Source organism: Polypterus senegalus, chromosome 16 (genome assembly GCF_016835505.1).
Source record: "Polypterus senegalus isolate Bchr_013 chromosome 16, ASM1683550v1, whole genome shotgun sequence".
NCBI lineage: Eukaryota > Metazoa > Chordata > Cladistia > Polypteriformes > Polypteridae > Polypterus > Polypterus senegalus.
This window is the reverse complement of record NC_053169.1, coordinates 73562565-73583737: the sequence shown is the minus strand read 5'-3', so window position 1 is coordinate 73583737 and position 21173 is coordinate 73562565. Positions and strand designations below refer to the sequence as shown.

At 38.7% G+C, this 21173-nt stretch overlaps 2 protein-coding genes across 3 annotated transcripts in view; both read left to right on the top strand.

Moving 5' to 3' along the window:
- Positions 1 to 21173, top strand: part of slc1a4 (solute carrier family 1 member 4) — a 104887-nt gene that overhangs the window by 71021 nt on the left and 12693 nt on the right. The window contains exons 6-8 of one of the 2 annotated variants that reach the window (XM_039738046.1): positions 1601 to 1795; positions 4075 to 4209; positions 19716 to 19970. In XM_039738046.1, coding sequence (XP_039593980.1) covers positions 1601 to 1795; positions 4075 to 4209; positions 19716 to 19749 — 364 coding nt within the window. In that variant the 3' untranslated portion in view covers positions 19750 to 19970. Of the gene's footprint in view, positions 1 to 1600; positions 1796 to 4074; positions 4210 to 19715; positions 19971 to 21173 lie in introns of those variants that run through there. The other variant, XM_039738045.1, reaches the window with a different exon arrangement.
- LOC120516400 (thymosin beta-11-like) lies at positions 20516 to 20932 on the top strand. Its single transcript, XM_039738047.1, has one exon. The coding sequence runs from the start codon at positions 20577 to 20579 to the stop codon at positions 20712 to 20714; it is 138 nt and encodes a 45-aa protein (XP_039593981.1). The 5' UTR covers positions 20516 to 20576; the 3' UTR covers positions 20715 to 20932.

Below are 21173 nucleotides of genomic sequence, written 5' to 3'. Positions count from 1 at the left end.
TGCCTTTTATTGTCACTATACGCAGCTACAATGAGATTAAAAGCAGCTCCTTCAGTGCAGAAAAAAGTTCTGTATAGGGCTTGTATGGTTGTTTTTTAGCTTTAGCATAACGCCGGATCTGTGGCCCCGCTTCTGCTTTCTTTCCCTCCTCCATCTGTGTCGTCTCCTAGACCCGACAACAATCCACGGAGAGCCCGCTGGTCTCACTATGTTGTCTGGGATGTTGTGCGTGTGATGAAAAACACTCGAAACAGATGTCTGGCTCTGGACACCGATGTCTATAAGGTTCTGAATGGTGTAGCGGATGTTTGCCAAACCGATCGTGCATAAACAAGGACAAAAAAAAAGTACAAAAACAACAAAAAGTGCACTGAAAAGGAGAGCCCTGAGCGCATGACCATGCGTGCCGCCATGCTCCTAGCTTAATCGAAGTAGGCTAGGCACTTTTTATAACTTTTTGGCTAGTACATTAGAAAAATTATTGGTGTTTTGGTAAATTATGCACATTATATTGTATATCAAAAATGCCGGCAGTCTCAAATTCTCGCCGATAAACATTATAAATATACCCGAAGAGACACTTTTAAGGAAATTTAGAAAATTTTGCTTGGAGAAGGGGGTCAGCTTAAATACCGGTCATCGGCAAATACATGTAATTTAGTAGGTAGAGAAGGGGTTCGGCTAATATACCGGGTCGGCCTGTATTCCGGGATCTACGGTATTACAAAGGTCCTGCCTAACACTAACTCCTTTCTTCACCCCCTCTCTTGCATTAAAGTTGCCTGCATCCAAAGCTCCGATGCATGCCCCTGGGCTCCATATCTTCTAGAGAAGGAGTCAAAGACATGCAGGTTAAGTGCATTGGCGATTCTAAATTGTCCATAGTGTTTGCTTGGCGGGTGTGTGTATGCCCACCCTACGGTGGGCTGGCGCCCTGCCTGGGGTTTTTTTCCTGCCTTGCGCCCTGTGTTGGCTGGGATTGGTGCCAGCAGACCCCCGTGACCCTGTAGTTAGGATAGAGCGGGTTGGATAATGGATGGATGTCTAAAAATTCCAAAAATGGAGTAAATAGAGGCAGGGGTGTCCACTATGCATATTCACAGAAGATAATATATGCACCTTACAGAGTCTTTGAGTCCAGTTTAAGCTTTACTTTGACTGCAAGCTACAGTGTGGATGAGCAGATCATGAACATTTTTCTCAGTGGCACAAGCAGCAGACGCAGTGGGTTGTGATGGCTGGCTCTGTGCAACAGCAATCTAGAATGGCTTAGTTCTTTTTCCACTTTTGAGAAGAATACCGAGCACTTGGCCCCCCTCTGATAATAAATTTGTACCTCTTAGTAAGAGCAGACTTGCTCGCTACAGAGAAAAACACACAGAGACTCTGAGGCTAGGGATCTGCACTTGCAATCGGAAGGTTACCGTTTTGAATCCCGGTGAATGCCAAGAGGGACTCTGCTCTGTTGGGCCCTTGAGCAAGGCCCTTAACCTGCAATTGCTGAGCGCTTTGAGTAGTGAGAAAAGCACTATATAAATGCAAAGAATCATTATTATTATTATTATTACTGTATGTTTTTGATTTCATTTTTCTTTTTCAGCTCTGCTACTTTGCCTTCTATGATCAAGTGCATTGAAGAAAACAACGGTGTCGATAAAAGAATCAGTAGGTTCATTTTACCTATTGGAGCAACTGTAAACATGGATGGGGCGGCGATCTTCCAGTGCATCGCTGCAGTTTTCATTGCCCAGTTAAATGGAGTTGAACTAAATGCAGGACAGATCTTCACTATTCTGTAAGTCACTAAAATTGTCTTTTTTCTGCCTAGCACAAAAACTACAGGATTAATGTTCTCCTTTTATTAAGTTCAGCCCAGTGGCACAGTAGTTAGCACAACTGCCTCATGGAAACCCTAAGTTCATGGACACTATGCTTGTACCTTCTCCCTGTGTATGTGTAGCTTTCGTTCATGGTTCATTTTTATTCTCCCACATGTCATACTTGGATAACTGGTGATTTCCAAATTTGTACACGTGCATGTGAGGATTAATGGGTCCTGCGAATAACTGAATGTGTTGTCCAAACTAGGGTTGGCTTCTGGCCTTTTGTCATTGCTGCCAGAATAGGCCCTGGCTCCCTAAAACCATGAACTTAACCTAGTGGAATGGAGAGCATTATCAGCCTAAAACAGGGGGCAGTGGGGGGCTTGCTGGTGTTCATTGTACTCTTTCTTAAAACTTCTGTGTAACTGAACTTCTTATGTAAGCTGTTGGCTCAGCCCAACTGTATTATCATAGTCTTTCACTCTACTTATCCTTTACCTGTTTTTCCAAGGGTAAGTGTACACGTCAAGTTTGTTACCGGATTGGTCCACTGTTGCACTTTAAGATGAACACACAGCTATACGCATATACACAGACCCTAACCACAACAGTGCCCCATGAATGACACACACACACAACTGATTAAACTCTAGCACTTTAAACCACACAAGTGCTTTAGGAATAACACAGTCTGTCACTCTCTCAGCACTTCAAGAGACTTACTTATTATCGGCATGAACAACATACAATGCTTTAATGATATCTCAGACCTAAATATTACTTTTGGTCTACAAGAATACATTTAAACATACAAAGGCTCAGCACTCTTGACTATAGGCCATTTATCAGCCAAGAATACCTTACTTTACGTACTGTTCCCTACTATTGAGTGGAGCTCTCACCCGCAGCCCTTAATAAACCTCGTATCACAGAGGTAATAGCAAACTTCCGACTGCACCGGGTGCTCAAAGAAATCTAACATTACTTCAATCACTCTATGGACATTAAGACAAAGCATAGAAAGTTAAAAGCAGCATGGTATTTATTACAATAATAATAATAATACCAGTGGAACAAAGAATAATAGAAAATAGTACTGATAGAAAAGTCTGGGTATATATAGTCTTTAGAAAAAGTAAATGTGACAAGGATGATTGTCTCAGGCGGCTTTTGATTTAGCAATCGATGTTCATGAAAATGCTGTTAACTGACGATCGGATGAAAACTGGACACACGTGTCTTTGTTTTCTTCTCTGACGTCGCATTTTCGTCGTCGCTGATTCTCTTCCTCTAAAATTCTACCCTGGTGAGGGTTTGCAAGATGTGATTGCTAGATATTCTGATTGGCTGGCTGTCAATATGATGAATGAATTCACTGTCCATTTTTCCAAATAATAAAACTTTTTCTGGTGTTCACCGAGGTATCAGCAGATCTTCCTTTCCCGGGCTGTAAAATAATTAGATGTCCATCCTTTCTCATGTTATAAAGTAATTGAGCCACCAGCATGTCTTCCTTTCTTTGTTGGAACAGCTGCTTTAAAAGTGAGATATAACTGGAAGGAAGACATGCTTTGATTTGTCCTGAATGTAGTTCATCTGTTGTCTTGAACAAAATAAAATGGAAATATAAACCAAAATGTACAGATTTTGTACCCCACAACACCAGCTCACTCAGGAAAAAATTGTATGAACTTCTTATCAAAGGTGCTCATTGATGCCCTGGCTTCTAGTGTACAAAAGTTCATTAGTATCTGATTTTTGCTTCAGTTTTATAAACTTAGTGGGTTAAGAATTTCAATTTTTTAATTTCTGTTTTGTTAACTAGACGGATCAATATGTATGTACTGTATGTATGTTTATTTTTTCATTTTTAAATAACTATTTCAAGGCAAAATTTATAAAACAATGCAAAAGGAAAAAGTTAGAAGACTGAGAGTTTCCACTAATTGCTTTGTAGTCCACAAAATATTTAGTTGATTTTCCTACAAAGGTAATATACTGAAGATATATACACTAGCAGGACCCTCCATTCCATGTTATACAGTACATGGCATCCTGACACAACACCCTACTACGTGACATTTATTGTATTACACATTTAAGGGCCCATATTATGAAATTTTTAAGTGCAAGTAATAAGATAGAGCACAAGAACAATAAAGCAAAATTTGAGTTCACAGAGTGAAAGAGTGCTGGCTGTCAAGGAAGCAGTGACCACATCTGACTCATGTTACCATTCATTTATTCGCAGTGTTACTGCAACCGCCTCAAGTGTTGGAGCTGCAGGAGTCCCTGCTGGAGGAATCATCACCATTGCAATTATTCTAGAAGCCATTGGCCTCCCAACAAACGACTTGTCACTCATGCTCGCAGTCGACTGGATTGTGTAAGTGATTACAAAATGGTTCCTTTCTTGCCGCTTGGAAGAACGATTAATAAGTTCAAAAAGTGCCTGTATTATTCTAGGTACAGGTTTAGAGAGGCCTTTATTGTATAAAGTAAACATTCTGTAAGTTTTGTTATAGACACCGTTTATGTGTTTTAAACATGCTCAGAAACCTGAGATTATGGAAAAGAGTGCGACTATATATCAGGTGTCAGCTGGAAGGAAATAATTTAAGGAATTATTAAGGGAAAGACTGAGCAATACAATGCAAGAACAGGAGTTTTACGAAACAGTCAGCATGAGTTCAGAAGAGGGAGGTCATTTTTTACCAGCATGCTGGAATTCTAGGAGGAGGCAACAAAAGGATATGATCAAAGTGGAGCAAATTATATTATTTATCTTGACTTTCAGAACGAATTTGAGAAGGTGCCACATAAGAGGTTGGGCATCATATTAAAAGAAGTGGTAGTTCTGGGAGATGGTTTTAGATAGTTGCAGAATTAGCTCAGACACAGGAAGCAGAAGGTGATGGTGTGAGGAACCTCATCAGAACTGGTCGATGTTAAGAGTGGTGTTCCACAGGGGTCAGTGCTAGGGACGCTGCTATTTTTAATATATATAAATGATTTAGACAGGAATATAAGTAACAAGCTGGTTAAGGTTGCAGATGATACCAAGATAGGTGGATTAGCAGATAATTTGGAATCTGTTATATCATTACAGAAGGACTTGGATAGCATGCAGGCTTGGGCAGATTTGTATCAGATAAACGTAAACGTAAAGTATAACATGTAAGAAGTCAAAATGTTAGGTATGAATCACAATGGGAGATCTGAAAAACAAAACTACACCTTATGAGAAGGATTTAGTGGACTTGACACTATGAACTGCCAGACAGTATTCAGAAGCCATTAAGAAGTCTAACAGAATTTTAAATTATATAGCGCCCTCATGTGTAGAGTACCAGTCCAAGGAGGTTATGTTGAAGCTTTTTAACACATCTGGAGTCCTGTGTGCAGTTGTAGTCTCCAGGCTACAGAAAACACTAAGCAACACTAGACAAAGTCCACAGAAGAGCAACTAAGCTGATTCCAGGGCTACAGGGGACGAATTATGAAGAAGAGATTAAAAGAGCTGAGCCTATACAGTTTAAGCAAAAGAAGATTTAGAGGAGACATGATTGAAGTGTCTAAATTTATGAAGGGAAAGTATAGCAGATTGAGACTGTTATTTTAGTTCATCAAGAACACAGGGTCAATTTCGCACAACATTAGAAAGTTTTTCTTTACACAGAGAACCATAGACACGTGGAATACGTTATCAAGTAGTGTGGTAGACAGTAAGACATTAAGGACTTTCAAAACTCAACTTGATGTTATTTTGGAAGAATTAAGTGGATAGGACTGGCGAGCTTTATAGGACTGAATGGCCTGTTCTTGTCTAGATTGTTCTAATGTTCTAAAAACGATGGGTGTGTATAATTACATGGACTGAAAGAAACTGCTTTCCACAGAACCAATTTCCTCTCTTTAGCGTTATGATAATACAGAAGATGTGTGCATTTAATACTGCTAAAGACCAATGAGACAACAGCTTGGCTATGTATTTACTGTGACAAACATACCAATATGTGCAGTGACTGTTGGACCATTTATAATGCACAATCAATGAATTGTAAGAATGATATTTGAATAAGCTACTAGTGTGGATTAGTTGTTTAAGAGATGGTTTTTGTGACACTGAGGAGCTTTCTAGTCTGGCTCAGAAAAAAATTATTTAAGAAATGGTGTTGGCAAAGCGGCATCATGCTCTTCAGACAATTATAGTTGTCCAAGAATGGACTGAATGTGCATTTCTTGAGCAGACGAGAAGAGTTCAGCAAAAAAAAATGGTGGTAAAAGAGCACTTGGGGAGCAGGCAAGTCCATCTGACCTGGAAGTGCTTCCAGTGGGCTGTGCCCCAGTACCGGAAGTACTCCTGGGTCTGACATAAAAGCGAGCCATCCAGTCTGGAGGCAAAAGCCAAGGTTCCCTTGGGGAAGGAAGAGGAGGGTTGTTTATTGAAAGGCTGCAGATTGGTTAGGAAAGAGGTAATTTTTTGAAAATAATAACCTTTATTATACATATATGGGACTGTTTAGTGTATCTGGGGTTTGGAGGCTCAGTGGCTCCCCCGACTATTACAATATATACAGGATAGATAGATAGATCTGTGTTTCATATATCCATTCTCTATTGCCATTATATTATCAACTAGGGGCCTTACCCCCTGCTCGCTTCACTCAACCGCACCTCTTGCGTGCACTACTCACAAGCCACTTTGCATCTCTGCCACTCACATTGAGAAGTGGGGGGCTGAATGCACCCCAAGGAGAAGCGGTCGCTCCTCCAAAACCCCCTCTTAAACGGTGAGACAATGGGAAACAAATAGTTTTTTTTACTTCCACTTTGCTCGATCAGCTGCTGGCTTGCTGCTGCTGCCGTGCCATGTGATCTGCATCTCATGCTGCGCTTCGAACATTTAAAAGCCTGTACAGCAGCTGCCTTTGTCATCTACTCTTTGTCTTTTATTTTCTGCCCCGAGCATGGTTAAATCTCTTGGCACAAAGTCTCGTCTCATGGGACATGAGTTCTTGATATTTTTTAGTTTATAATTTAAAAACAGAATGAGAATCTGAAAATCTAACAACATTACATTAAAGTTCGATAAACTCTGAAAACAATGATAGCAAACATCTATATATATGTAGTTTTTAAAATAAGCCTGATTTAAAGCGTGACAAAAAATGTGACATAAAAACATCACATAAAAACTTTGCACAAAATCGTTGCACTTTTATGCTTAGGATTTTATTTATACAGAGTAGATAAATTGTATTGTTTGGTTTATTGCAAAAACCATGTTTGAGTTATTTACCAAAAAGGAGTCTATTGACATTTTCAAACTACAACAAAGAAAGTCAAAATATTTAAAATAGACTTTCACCGATTTATCAACCTCATTCAGAAATTTTTTATTTCTCTTCATATTTCTGGTACCAGGCCTGTAAATGTGACAAAGAGATCTCTCATATCTCCTACACCATTGACAAAGTAAGATTATGATTAGCTTAAGGTCGATACATTTTTAACACCACAACCAACATTATGATGTTCTCAATGCCCATCATTCTTAATGTGACTCTCACCCTTCAGTACTATGTAGAGATGACATTTATTTGTAAGAAGTCTTAATTCCTGAATGTAACCAGTGAAAACATCCATCCATCCATCCATTTTCTAACCCGCTGAATCTGAACACAGGGTCATGGGGGTCTGCTGGAGCCAATCCCAGCCAACACAGGGCACAAGTCAGGAACCAATCCTGGGCAGGGTGCCAATGAAAACATCCTTCTTTTAAAATATCTTATTTTTGGAAGTCTTTCTTTTTCTATATAATGGCAGAGGTTTCAACATAGACAGCAAGTGTAGTTTTAGGACAAGTGGAGGGTCAATTGATCTTTTGAAATCCACCAAACCAGAAATCACAGTCAAGAAACCTAGATTGTGAATGTGTGTTGTTCATAAATAATTTTCATATTATAATTATTCTCTGACTTATTGTAATGGAGATGTAATTATTCTCTGACTTATTGTAATGGAGATGTAATTATTCTCTGACTTATTGTAGTGGAGATGTTAATTTACACTCTTTTATCTACCTTTATTGTTGATTTAATTAGTTACAGTCTTTGCAGGACTTTAATTCAAATTTACTTACAAACACTTGTAATGTTTTAAATTATATTTTAACCTGCAGAAGAGTGGTAACATGTTGGTTAGACATGCAAGTAAAAATTTCACTGCACGTGACAATAAAACCTCTCTTACCACACTGCATTTTTCAAATACTGGGCCGATGCTTGCACTCACCAAAGCAACACGGAGCACAATACAAATGCTAGATGTCATCAAACAAATGAATAAAATATATTCCAAAATCTCCAACACCTACATTCCCAAAGAACTTGACAGTATCTTAATACAGTATAGAAAAACACACAGAGTAAACAAAAGTGTAATGACTCAGAAGGCTTATGTTAAATACAAAATAATAATAATAATAATAATAACAAAACTTCATTAGACAGTTAAAATATGCCAAAGCACTGAAATGTTTTACCTAATACCTGAAACATTGGTGCTACTGCTTAGTGACCATGTAAACGCTTGTAAAGACTGCCCTCTAGTGGACAACCAGTGTATCATTAACTCATTTGTGCATTCACTTTATTCTCTCATCCTAACGTAACCTCTAGTCACTTTTCAGGGGAAATGATTATAATACAGCATCAGACGGGCAAAGTAATCAATATGTCAAATTTTTGCAAGAACCCATACCGATAAAGGAAACATTAGTATTCAGGTGGAAAGCAAATAGAGCTAGGGATTGTATATTTTATAGCAAGAACCATCAGAGGTAGTTTTATATATTAAAGTATGAAGGAGGGAAACATCCAACAAAGATAAAGGGCAGAATGATTTGTGTGGCATCTTAACAGCTATAAGTCCAAGTTGGAAGAGTGAATACTATCATAGAGAACATGAACACTGATGAAACCTGAGCGAGGACAGCAATAAAAAAGCCAGAGAGAACAGGTGAATATGAATGGAAACACAGATGGAGCTATAGGCAGCAGAATCAATAAAGCTGAATTAACTTTTCTGAAAGTTCCAAAAAGTGTACCAACGTCAGAAGATCTCGGCTGTCTTAACAGACTTGTACGTTGTATCCAGCATAGATAATTATGGTGGAGTGCTGAAAAGAAGTGATGAAACAGTAGCTCAAGCAGCAGCATCGTGCACCTGACGGAAGAGCATAAAAAACAGAATTGCAAGTTGCAGATCATGAAGTGATTAAAGCACAGCAAAGTACTGATGCAGGCTGAGATCCTTGTAGTATTTAATTGATGATAAAATGAAGTATTGACTGCAGTGCAAGGTTATTATAGTTTTGCCTTTTTATATTTGTTTTTATTTCTATATTTTTTCTGACCTTACTTGGAAATTCAGTTTAGTTTTAGTTTTCCTTTATTGTGTATTTTTAGTTTTAGTTTAGTTTTTATTTCACAAAGACATTTCTATTTTATTTTTATATCTATTAGTTTCAGTTTTAGTTTTAGTAATTATGGCATGGAGCTCCCACGGAGTTTAGTTTTGTGTCACAATTAGACAGAACTGTTCACTTAACAGATGTGGGGAACAGCCCGGACACAGACTGGTAGACATGTTTTTAAGCACCACAACACGTTTATTTACAAATATATACAAAGGTGGAACACACACAACCCAGTGCCGCAGCACCAATCAACCCAAAGTCCAGGCCCTCAAAACAATGCCTCATTCTCTTCAGGCCGCCTCTTTCCTTTCCTCCCGAGCTCAGTACTCTTTCACCCGACTCCAGCCTCGAATGGAGGGAGGCGGCCCCTTTTATATACACCCAGATGTACTCCAGGTGCCTCCCGTCAATCTTCCACCGGCACTCCCCAGTGTGGCAGAAGTACTGGCTCTGCATCCAGAAGCACACTGGGTGTCCCTGCTCCTCTCTATCCCCCCAGCACTTCTGGGTGTGGCGGAAAGTGCTGAGGTCCAGGGCTCCAAAAGGCATTGGGGCGAATTTGGCTGTGACCTTGGGCCCCTACAAGGCTGAGCCTCAAAGCTCTGTACCCGTGGTCCCCAAAGCCACCAGGGTGGTCACCCCCTCGTGGTCTGGAGGAAGCTCAAGCCCTCCTCCAGTCTTCCTGGGCGTCCCGGCTATGTAGCAGCCCCAGCCACTCGTCACACAGATTTGGATACGAGTTTAATGTTAGTGGAAGCTTACTGCACTACATGGTTTACTATCTGGTTTTGTTTTAGTCTGATAAAAGCAAGCATAGTCCAAACGTGATACTGAATATGAATAATTTTACACAATTTTATAATTTTTAAAATATTTTCTTATGAAAATCACGGAGGCTTAGGAAAAACTGGGCTCTTAGACTTGAATGAGTGTGCAGACCCCACCTAGCTGTATTGAGGGAAGCAAAGAAAAACAAGCATGTAGTGTCAAGGTTAGAGGCAGTGAGACTTGAATAGCCCAACGTAAAGGAGAGTAAACCCTTAATGAGCAGAGCAAGAGCAGGTAATAAGAGTACAGACAGGCATAAAATGACAGAGACAGCATCTGAGATTAAGAACAATATATATATTATCTAAACCTGTTTATCCAGAGTAGGTTCGCAGGAAACCTGGAGTCTACCGCAGCAGGTTTGGAAAAATCCCTGCCATGTAATATGTATGATAAGGCTGATGTTACGAACAAGAATATGATATTTCAACTATCTATTTTGAGAGAGAGAGAAAAAAACAATGAAAAAAGGAGACAAATATTTTAAAATATAATTCTGCCTTTCACAATATCAGGTATTTTGGGTTTTGAATATGAACTAAAAAAATAAATTAATAAATATAAAATAAATACAAAAACCCATTAGTATGTTTAGTTTTTCATCATTTGGCAGACTCTCTTCACCTGCCTACCTTTGTTTGTATCACTTCGTTGTTAAATGATGTTTTTAAAGCAAAAGTGATTGGTCAGCAACCATATGCTCATATTGTATGATGACCAAGTCAGTCTCTTGATCAGTGCCATTTTATTTTCAAAAATCGGGAGTGGCCTCCCCTAGACTTTCTTGTATACTCAGATATGGGGATGGATATTTGAGGAGTAAATCGCAAGACAATGATTATATTTTTATATAATGTACATTAAGGACCCATCAACAACAAATCAAATCAAATGAATAATATATTGAACAATTATTATAAAAGTAAAGTTGAATAAATCGGACTCTGCAGCTGCATGAATAAAAAAAAGATCAAGTATGTGTTCAGGTAAAGTATCACTTCCAGGTGATGGATTTGGCCCAAAAGTTAATACAGATCTACAACTCTGGTGTAACAACCACATACCAAATTTCATCCATCTTATCTAGTTGCATTTTTGAGTTATCGTGTTTAAACACACACACACAATTCCAAAAAACTGTATTTTTGGATTCTGGGAGGTCTATAACATCAAGATTCATCAAAATATTGAGGTCAAATTTTTTCATGATTACTATACTTTCTCAATATTTCATATATGAGAAAGTAAAAATGATTTCTCCTGTGCGAAGTGACAGGTGAATTGCTGTCAACAAAAGCAGGCACCTGAGAAATAAACTGAAACGTTACTCGTGATTGTTCTGTCCATATGGTAAACTTTTTGTTGAGCAGCACATTCGGATTTCAGGCATTTGAATTTCATCTTGATACACAACAAGTGCAAAGAAAGGGGGCACAGTAAATCGGTTTCTATATTACATGCTTTACATGCTCGTATTCAGCTTGCTGTGTCACCTCAAATGCTGTGTGAACAGCCACCCTCCGTCACCAGCCACTGTTTACTGGATGAATATTTGTGGGCGGCTCATGGGGGACGATTTTCTGTTTTAGAGTTAAAACCTACAAGGGTTAAAGACTAATGGCAAGAATATTCATTCAGAAACGAAAACTAAAAATATTTTAGTAAATTATTATTTTATTTCAGTTAGTCTTTCCAGCTATTTTAATAGTTTTGTTTAGTTTTAGTTTTTCATTTCAGTTTGGTTAATTTTATTTCAGTTTACGAAAATGTTTTTTTAATAATAGTTTCAGTTTTGATTTTAGTTTTCGTTAACTATAATAACCTTGCTGCACTGCACACTTGGGATTCAAAGTTCAGGCCACTGCCCTGTTCCATGCTGTCTGGTCACGGAGGTGTAATGTTGAAAGAATCAAGGAGTCAAAAGCCTTCTAAAGGTGACTTGGTTATCCCACAAAATAGTTTTTGTGTGCCTGTACTACGTTGGAGGAAGTTTGCCAGTCTTTACTGAGATCACTGAGACAGACAATCTGCTTTCTCTGCTTTCCTTATGTACATCCATGAGCAATGTGAGTGAAGATCTATGTGTTGCAATGAAAGATGACACTATACTCATCAGACAAATAATATAGAAACAGTATGCAGCTGCTAAGATGAAATGAACCAGAGATACACCACAGGCTGTGCCAGGACAGGTACCGAGTAAGACAGCAAGATGGCACTCTCATAGCAACTCACAGTGCACCAAAGGGCCAGTGTGTGGCACATTAGTCTACAGAAGCCCTAAAAAAATTCTGAGAGCTTCCTAAATCATAAGTATTACATAACGTCTCATATAAACTTGAAAGTTTCTCATACGCAGTGGGTAGTGCTGCTGCCTCGCAGTTAGGAGACCCGGGTTCGCTTCCCGGGTCCTTCCTGCATGGAGTCTGCATGTTCTCCCTGTGTCTGTGTGCGTTTCCTCCCGCAGTCCAAAGACATGCAGGTTAGGTGCATTGGCGATCCTAAATTGTCCCTAGTGTGTGCTTGGTGTGTGTGTGTGCCCTGTGGTGGGCTGGCACCTTGCCTGGGGTTTGTTTCCTGCCTTGCTCCCTGTGTTGGCTAGGATTGGCTCAGGCAGCCCCCCATGACCCTGTAGTTAGGATATAGCAGGTTGGATAATGGATGGATGGATGGAAGAAATAATAACTCATATGTACAAGATAAAGGTACATTGAAAAATGAGCAAAGTGAGGTTTAGGGTTAGCTAACGAAGGGTCAGAGCACTTGTTCTCATTGTCACTTCTGTCTTAAGTGACTCTTAAGGGAAGTGCTCAGATCAGTATTAGGGTTTATAATTGTTACACACTCTGCCTGTTAATCTTAACTTATTGGGAAGTCACGATGTCAGTTGTTATTCTAATTAAGCATCTTGTAATGTCATTAACTCAATGATTTATTTTATTAGTTCGCATCATGCAATTCTGTGTGAAGGGATAGCAACATTGTTCAGCCCTGGATAGGGAGTAAGCTGTGGTGGACTGATTTCTAGCATATAAGTTGATAAATATTTTGTATGTCTTTATTTTTATGTCAGACAAAGCAAATGTAATATTAGTGCTTCAGAAGGCAGGTTTTATTTCATTGATGAAAATAGTAGCCTTTAGGACTGACCCAGGATGAGGAATTTATGGTGAGGGAGATGAAGCATGTATCAGACCAGCTTGGCAAGGGTGACAGTGTTTGCAGTTAATAAACTAACTAAACAAAGCAACTGAGATGTCCCTGAATTCTATATGTCGAAAGTATGGCTGTTTATGATTGGTTTTGAATTGGAGGCCATTCTGTACTACAACACCTCATTGTTTGTGTTTTGTTGTAAGAATGGTATAAAGTTGGTCATTCCACATTTACAGTATACATACATATTTACATACACTGTATACACACACACATATATACATACACATATATAAATACATATATATAGCTATATCTCTATCTATCTATCTATATATATATATATATATATATATATCTGTATATATCTATCTATCTATATAATCTATATATCTATATCTAAATCTATATCTATATATATATAGAGGGAACTAAGGGAAAATATACCAATAATTATTTGTTAAGGATCTCTTTGTATACCACATTCAGTTTGGCCCTCCGGTTGTAATATGACCAAGCTGTGCGCTGAGCTTACACTTGAGCATGCAACATACAGTTGACCATGTGAACAGTAATCTTGTTTCAAATCTCACAGCTTGGATTGCTGCTGTCATAATCAGTTTGAGTTTCATGGTTTGTTTCAATTACGTCAGTATTTTTAGAACTTGTGTTCAAGAGACATTTCACACCAGGCCACGTAGGTTTGGATTTTTTCCCCCTAAATAATAAAAACCATCATTTAAAAACTGCATTTTGTGTTTACTTATGTTATATTTGACTAATGGTTAAATGTGTTTGATGATCAGAAACATTTTGTGTGACAAACATGCAAAAGAATAAGAAATCAGGAAGGGGGCAAATAGTTTTTCACACCACTGTATCTCTTTCTCTCACCATCTGGCCATGAAAAGAAGACCATGATGAGGACAACTCTGTCTCAGCAGCCATATTGAGACTTGCAATACTCATTTTAATGGCCATGTGGTAGCAAAGCAAGACAGACTGAAGATAAGCTGAGAGCCGCCTATGGGACGCAGGATGCACTGCTACTTAAGCTGTAAGGGTGTGGTGCCAATATTCACATAGTATTCTGCTTCCTTAATATTTCTGGGCATTTTTTTCAATAATTCATAATTAAATGTGTAACTTAACTGCTTAACTTACTGTAGAAGGGGTTTGGGGGAGAGAAGTGCTATAAAGTACCTGATCACAGAGTGTTGAGTGTATGGGGACCTTAGACATTTTATTAAGGTCACAATAAAGAGCATAAAGGGGAAAACAGGGTCATCATAGGACCTTACACGATAAAACATTAAACATAAGTCTCTTTGCTTGAGGCCGCTGTCCATGTGCAGGTAAGGCTGTACACATGGAGTGCTATAAATCAAATATTAATTCTCATACAAATAATATAGTTAACAGTAACTGTATTGTAGGCAAATCAAAATAACCAACACATGAATTTTTATAATAATAAATTCAAGGTATAGTGATAAGAACACCTGGTGTGGGTGATTGCCATATTCCCCCAGGGGTTAGCAGCTGAGGAAAAGGTTTTTTCTAATAGTAGCAGCGGAGAAGGCACCTGCTTTGGTGATTGGCACAGGAGTAGCTTAACCGTTTAGTCTGCTTATGCTAAGCTAGTAAGTCTCTATGCTTAAAGCAGTTGTTTACATGTAGATAAGACTATACACATGGGGCGCTATAAAACAACTATAGCAGGCAAAATTCCACGATAATACACAAGCTGATCACTGGACACAAGCACTCATTCACAAGGGATCAGTTTAATGTCACCAGTCAGGTTAAGGGCTTCTTTGAAAGAGCGAAAAAAAGCCCTCAGAGAGAACATGTAAATTGTACACACAAAGATTACAATCCAAAAGTTTGGAGAAGGAGGCAGCAGAGCTAACCATACCAATAGGTGTGCAGGCTGGGCTGGCGACTCTAAACGGGTTCAGTATGTGTTTGTTGAAGGCAATGGGCTTGCACTCCACCCAGGGCTGAGTCTTAAACTTGACTCCAGGCTGTTGGATAAGACTCGCACCCCAATACACACATTGTATTGGTATAACTGGTTTTAGAAAGTTGATGAATGGCATGTATCTGTAAGTTCATAGTATAAATAGTGTAGTTCATATACCCCATTTAGAGTATGCTGTTAACATCTATTGCATGCTGAATAAAGTTATTTGTAATAATTCCACTTTTTTGGTAAGTTGCGTGATTCTCAACACTTTAGCATTACATCTGCCTATTTGTTTCCTGACCCCCCATAAATCCGTTTTATGGCTGCAGATAATGAACGCATTTTGGTTGCATCGAGCGAAAATTAAGGCAGAAACCAGCCTTAGACAGGACGCCAGCCCATTGGAGGGCACTGTTAACTAAGAATGTACACTGCAAGTTACTTGTTAAGATTATTTAAAAGCTGTAAAAATAAATATATTCTCGTGTGACAGACCAAAATTAAAACAGTGCCAAATAGTTAAATTAATGATTAATATTACATATACAGAGTGCAGAAAAATTTTTTAGATGAACACCAAATTTAAAGTATTATTCAGGATGGGAAAAATGCCTTTGTTGACACGTGCAATGGGTCACTACCAGGGGGTGCACCAGCTCCCCAAACCCGACATAGACAGATGTGGACACAAGTTCAGCACAGCACACACCTTTTATTTTGTTGTGGGAAACACTTTTCTTTCGTCCCCCACACAAGCACAGTTTTAAGCACAATAAACAGCACAATACAGCACTTTCTTTATTTCTTTCTCTCACTCATTCTTTTTCAGTCCGCCTCTTCTCCTCCTCCAACAAGCTTCGTCCCTCTGCCTCCCAACTCTGGCTCCTGAAGCAGTGGCAGAGGGCTCCTTTTATGCCCCGCCCAGGAGCACTTCCTGTGGCCTACTAGCATGATCCAGAAATACTTATGGGGAGGCGGAAGCCCAACATAGTAGTGCTCTGCAGCACCCCCTGGTGGCTCCCACAGAAACCAGCAGGGCTGTGCCGAACCCTAACACCCATGGAGCTCTTTGAGAATCCAATGCAAATTGCAACCCAGGGGTGCTGCCATCTGGCACTACAGGGGAAGATAATGCCCTGTGTCTTTTCTCTCCCCTCGTCCTTCCATTAACAAGGCGTCCCCACCATCCGCCACAAAGGAAATGACTGAGTTACAGCTGTTGGTTGCACTTTTTAAATACACAGTTAATTCTAAAAATAGATGATTAGTCACATTTCTCTTGTCCTTGCAAGTTACTGGTAAACAAACGCTTTGGAGTCAGAATTCTGCTACACTAGATTATACTGATTCTCTTATCAGTGCTTAACCTTGCAGAGCAGTAGCAGTAGGACTGGATCACAGATCAAGAGACTTAAAAATGCTTTCCAAAGGTGCTAAAGGCAAAAGCTAACAATTATGAGCTACAGTTAACAAGGATTTAAGTCATTCAAAATGATCAATATATAATCAATTAGTAAAAATCAACTCTCACACATTTCTAATCAACATAAAACACAAAACCATCATCTTTTGTGTTCATATTCCTCATCTCCCTTTGCTGAAATCTGAATGGTTTCTATTCACTTACATTGATACAGTGCCTGAAGTGTGACATTGTTCATTTTTATAATCTAGCAATAAAAACAGATATACACTTTTTGATACGTTTTTTACTGAATAAATAAATGTCAGTCATTTGCTAACCCATTTAGTTGTGAACAGGGTTGCGGGGGTCTCCTGAAGCCTATCCCAACTAGCATAGGGCACAAGGCAGGGGCAAACCCTTTGCCAGTCCATCACAAGATGAAGACACATACACTCACCCACACAAACACACCTCAGCCACATACTAGGGCCAATTTAGCATCGCCAAACCACCAAACCTGCATGTCTTTATACTTTGGGAGGAAAGCGGAGCACACCCACATAGACACAGGGAGAACATGCCAACTCTATGCAGGGAGGACCCAGGACACGAACCCTGGTCTCCTTTCTGAGAGGCAGCAGCGCTACCAATGTGCCACCATGCCGTAAATAAATGTCATGTATAAAATTAACAAAAGTGAGTGATGTGCAAATAGTGTTCAACAAAACAATATTTAACAGTGAGAATTAAAAGAACAGAAAAATTCTTAATATTACAGATGTATAAATTTATATATACGTTTAGCTATAATACAAATACAATGAAAACGTCCAAGAATGAGATTGTATTAAAACATTATTAGCTTAAAGGAAAAAAAAATATTGATATACTTTTGCCATGGTATTTAAAAAAAACAAACCTGAATTATTAAACATGTCAGAAAATGTTACTTTAGATTTATGAATAATAAAAATTGTTCTATTACAGGGGTCTTCAATCACGGTCCTGGAGAGCCGCAGTGACTGCAGGTTTTTGCTCCAACCCAGTTGCTTAATAAAAAGCACTTATTGCTAAAGTAACACTTCTGCTTCACTTTAGTGATTTTGAGCCCTTATTGCTTAATTTTGTCTTAAACAGCTATTTTAATTGCTCCTTATTATCAATAACATGCAAATGACAAGAGAGAGCAGCATTTCTCCATTTAGCTTATTTACATTTACACCTGTGTGTATTTATCTGCACTGTTGGGTTTAATTAAATACTTGGAAGAAAAATGAAGAGAAAAAAGTGAAGGACTGAGAATTACTCGTCCATTTTAGCCTTCAAATCATTTGCATGATAGAAAGGGAAAGAAAATCTAGGATATGAGAATGACCTATCATAGCAGAGTTAATTTAATTTCATAGCTTGTTAGTGCTTTATTGGCAAGAATTGCTTTCTAATTAAGCAACCAGGTCAGAACAAAAACCTGCAGCCACTGCGGCTCTCCAGGACTGGGATTGAGGACCCCTGTTCTATTAGAACTATAATATTAGAGTCACAGACTTATTTTTCTGTAATATGCCTCCATATTTATGTAGGATTTATATATGTTTCCTTGAATATGTTACTTTCTCCATGTGCTTAATTTTTTGTCAGTTATGAATATTAATTTGAACATTACAATTTACTTTTTTCATTAAACCCCATTTATAATCATTAACATTAGTTACACCCATAGAGCAGCCAGGTCATGAACCTGTGTACAGCGTATTAGAAATTTAGACATACACAGAATGTAACACAGTATCTTCTGTATAAATCATGAAAAAGAAGAAAAATTATACTGTATGTAATGAAAATATTCTTTTAAGATGTTATAAAATTCAAAAGTTGTCATCTTTTCCAGTAAGAAGCGATAAATACAAAAAATGATTCACAAGCGTAATGCAGATCGGGCTAGTGACGTGTGTTGTAAAGCATTTCACATGCGCAGTACAGATCGTAAAAAGTCATTTTAGTGAGCAAGGAGCGTGTGTATGATGTTGACTGGATGGGGTGTCATAAAAGAAGAAGCAAAGATTGGGGAGTGTCATGAAATCAGGTAGTGACATCCGTGACTTCTTTAGCATGGCAGGAGCAGGAGCAAAAGTGGAGAATACAATCATCAAGTCATTGGTGGTTTTGAAAAACAGAAGAAGGAATTTACAGTTTTAGCAGATGTTTTAATGTAGCCCATTTGAGAGATGCTTATACTTTGAATGAATCCGTCTTTATCAGTGCATGTTGCAGTCCTGTTTAATTTTTCTTTGCCATGTCTGTCTATTCTACATGAGAGGAACTGAGGATTATTATTTTTATAATTACTACTGGATTATCTACATGTTGTAGCCTATAATTTTTGCCCCCCCCCAGTGTTTATAATGGGTCAGTGCTCATGCATATTGTATTGTATGTATTCTGATGATGTCATTTTGTAACATTTTGTTAATTTCTGGAATATGCTTAAGATGTCAGTCATAACCGATGTCTGTTAAAAGTCGCATGAGTTTCACATAAAACATCTGAACTGTTTTTAATGGCTATTTTGTGTTTATTGTTAAAAAGCTAATCATAGTTGTTTTATATTTTTTGTCTGTTGTTCAGAAAATCCATTGTATTGTGAATCCTGTAGAGCAATATGATATGTACTGTAAATTAAGAGTATCATCTCATGTCTAGTAAGGATGTGGGAGTCAGAAGTTAAAGGGCTGCAAAAACGTGCCATGCCTGAGGTGGAATTATTCTATGCGCTGGCTCTGACTGGAAGGCTGCCAGGATACATCTCTTAAATATAAAATTACTACCAAATTCAATGGTAGTACTTTTAGTGGCAATGGATTTTTCATTCTAAACAGTTTGTTTGCCAGATGCCAGTTCTCATGTTTATCTGAACTCATGATATAATTACAATCTTGAGTCTACAGAACCTGGCTGGAATTCTAGGGACTAGAACTTTAATGAATAGCCAAAAATTAAAAAAAAAAAAAAAAATTTTTAAGTACTATAGTTTGCCTGCTTGTTTCTTATCAGGGATCAAACCACCAAGATGTCTCCACTAGTATAAGAGCACAGCCATAACTGTGACGCTAAACAGTCAAGTCTATGACATGTAGAAACCAGAAATCACTGACTTCTGGAAATTTGCTGCCACACTATCAGCTCATTTTTGTGTAGTTGTCTAGCTAGTCACATGGTTTTGTGTAACTTTATGTCTCTAAACACCCAGATAACTAAAACAAGAGTCACTACTATCATCCATTTGCCCTAAACTGTGAAAGTCAAGTAAACTGAGCCATGAAAGGCACAATATGGGCTTCTTCTTTGTGTGTTACATGAGTGTGAGTGTGTCAGAGCAAGTTAGGATCAAAGGGCTCTGGGCCGTAGTGAATGTAAACCTTTTTCAGCATTTGTTTTGGAAAAAAAAATAAGAAAAGAACATGGCTTACACGATAGGCTTGGCATAATTCTGTAAAATACAGGATCCCACATTATCCAGTGTAGAGCTGTAGGGCACAAGATGTTTTTACATTAAAGATCACATTTATTAATAAATATTCAAATACTTTGTAACATAGTGTGGCAGGCGGCTGGGGACCCTACCCAGCTAGGATACCTCCCTGGGCCACGAGTGGGTAGCCGTCCTGGTCTGCATGGAGGCCATGGGAACAGAGCTGGGAAGCTCATACCTGTTGGGGCCTGTGGTCACCGCCAGGGGGCGCCCGGAGAATTAAGGAGCCCTGGAATACAGTGATCCCTCGCTATATCGCGCTTCGACTTTCGCGGCTTCACTCCATCGTGGATTTTAAATGTAAGCATATCTAAATATCTACATTCAACGAGAGAGCACTTCATATTTACGAGCCTGTGGCCAAGCACTGAAACCTTGCAAAGATGGATAGCAAACCAAGCATGGATGAAGTTACTGGTTTTGACAAGACCAAGTTAAAGAAAGCGGAGACGGTGGAGAAGAACCTACTGCCCACAAAAGAAACAATTGCAGAGGAAAAGAAATTTACAGAGAAGTCATGAAACTGATCCTTCCAAATATGCACTGTACATTCCACAAGCATTGCCTTTTTCACTTCTTTTAGCTGTAACTTTAACAAGATGAATTGTGATTGAATGAGGGAAAATGAACTGAGCTGGCTACACCCTTTTATGGCCGAAATTCACTACTCCTGATCTTGGGACATCAGCTGTCTAATTGCTGCAGCTTTGAGTTTTTTTGTTGTTTTTTTTTTTTTTTTGCTTGCTCACAGTAAAGAGCTTGTGTGCAATGAGGTGGGGTGTGGCAGGAAGCTTGACATTTCAAAACCAGTACAGCTCTGTAAATATATATCACAGATTTTTCGCTGGTTCACGGATTTCTGCGGACAATGGGTCTTTTAATTTATGGTACATGCTTCCTCAGTTTGTTTGCCCAGTTGATTTCATACAAGGGACGCTATTGGCGGATGGCTGAGAAGCTACCCAATCAGAGCACATATT

Bases quoted from the DNA above. Each gene is read 5' to 3' on its own strand.
- LOC120516400 (XM_039738047.1), top strand. From the start codon at position 20,577: ATGGATAGCAAACCAAGCATGGATGAAGTTACTGGTTTTGACAAGACC.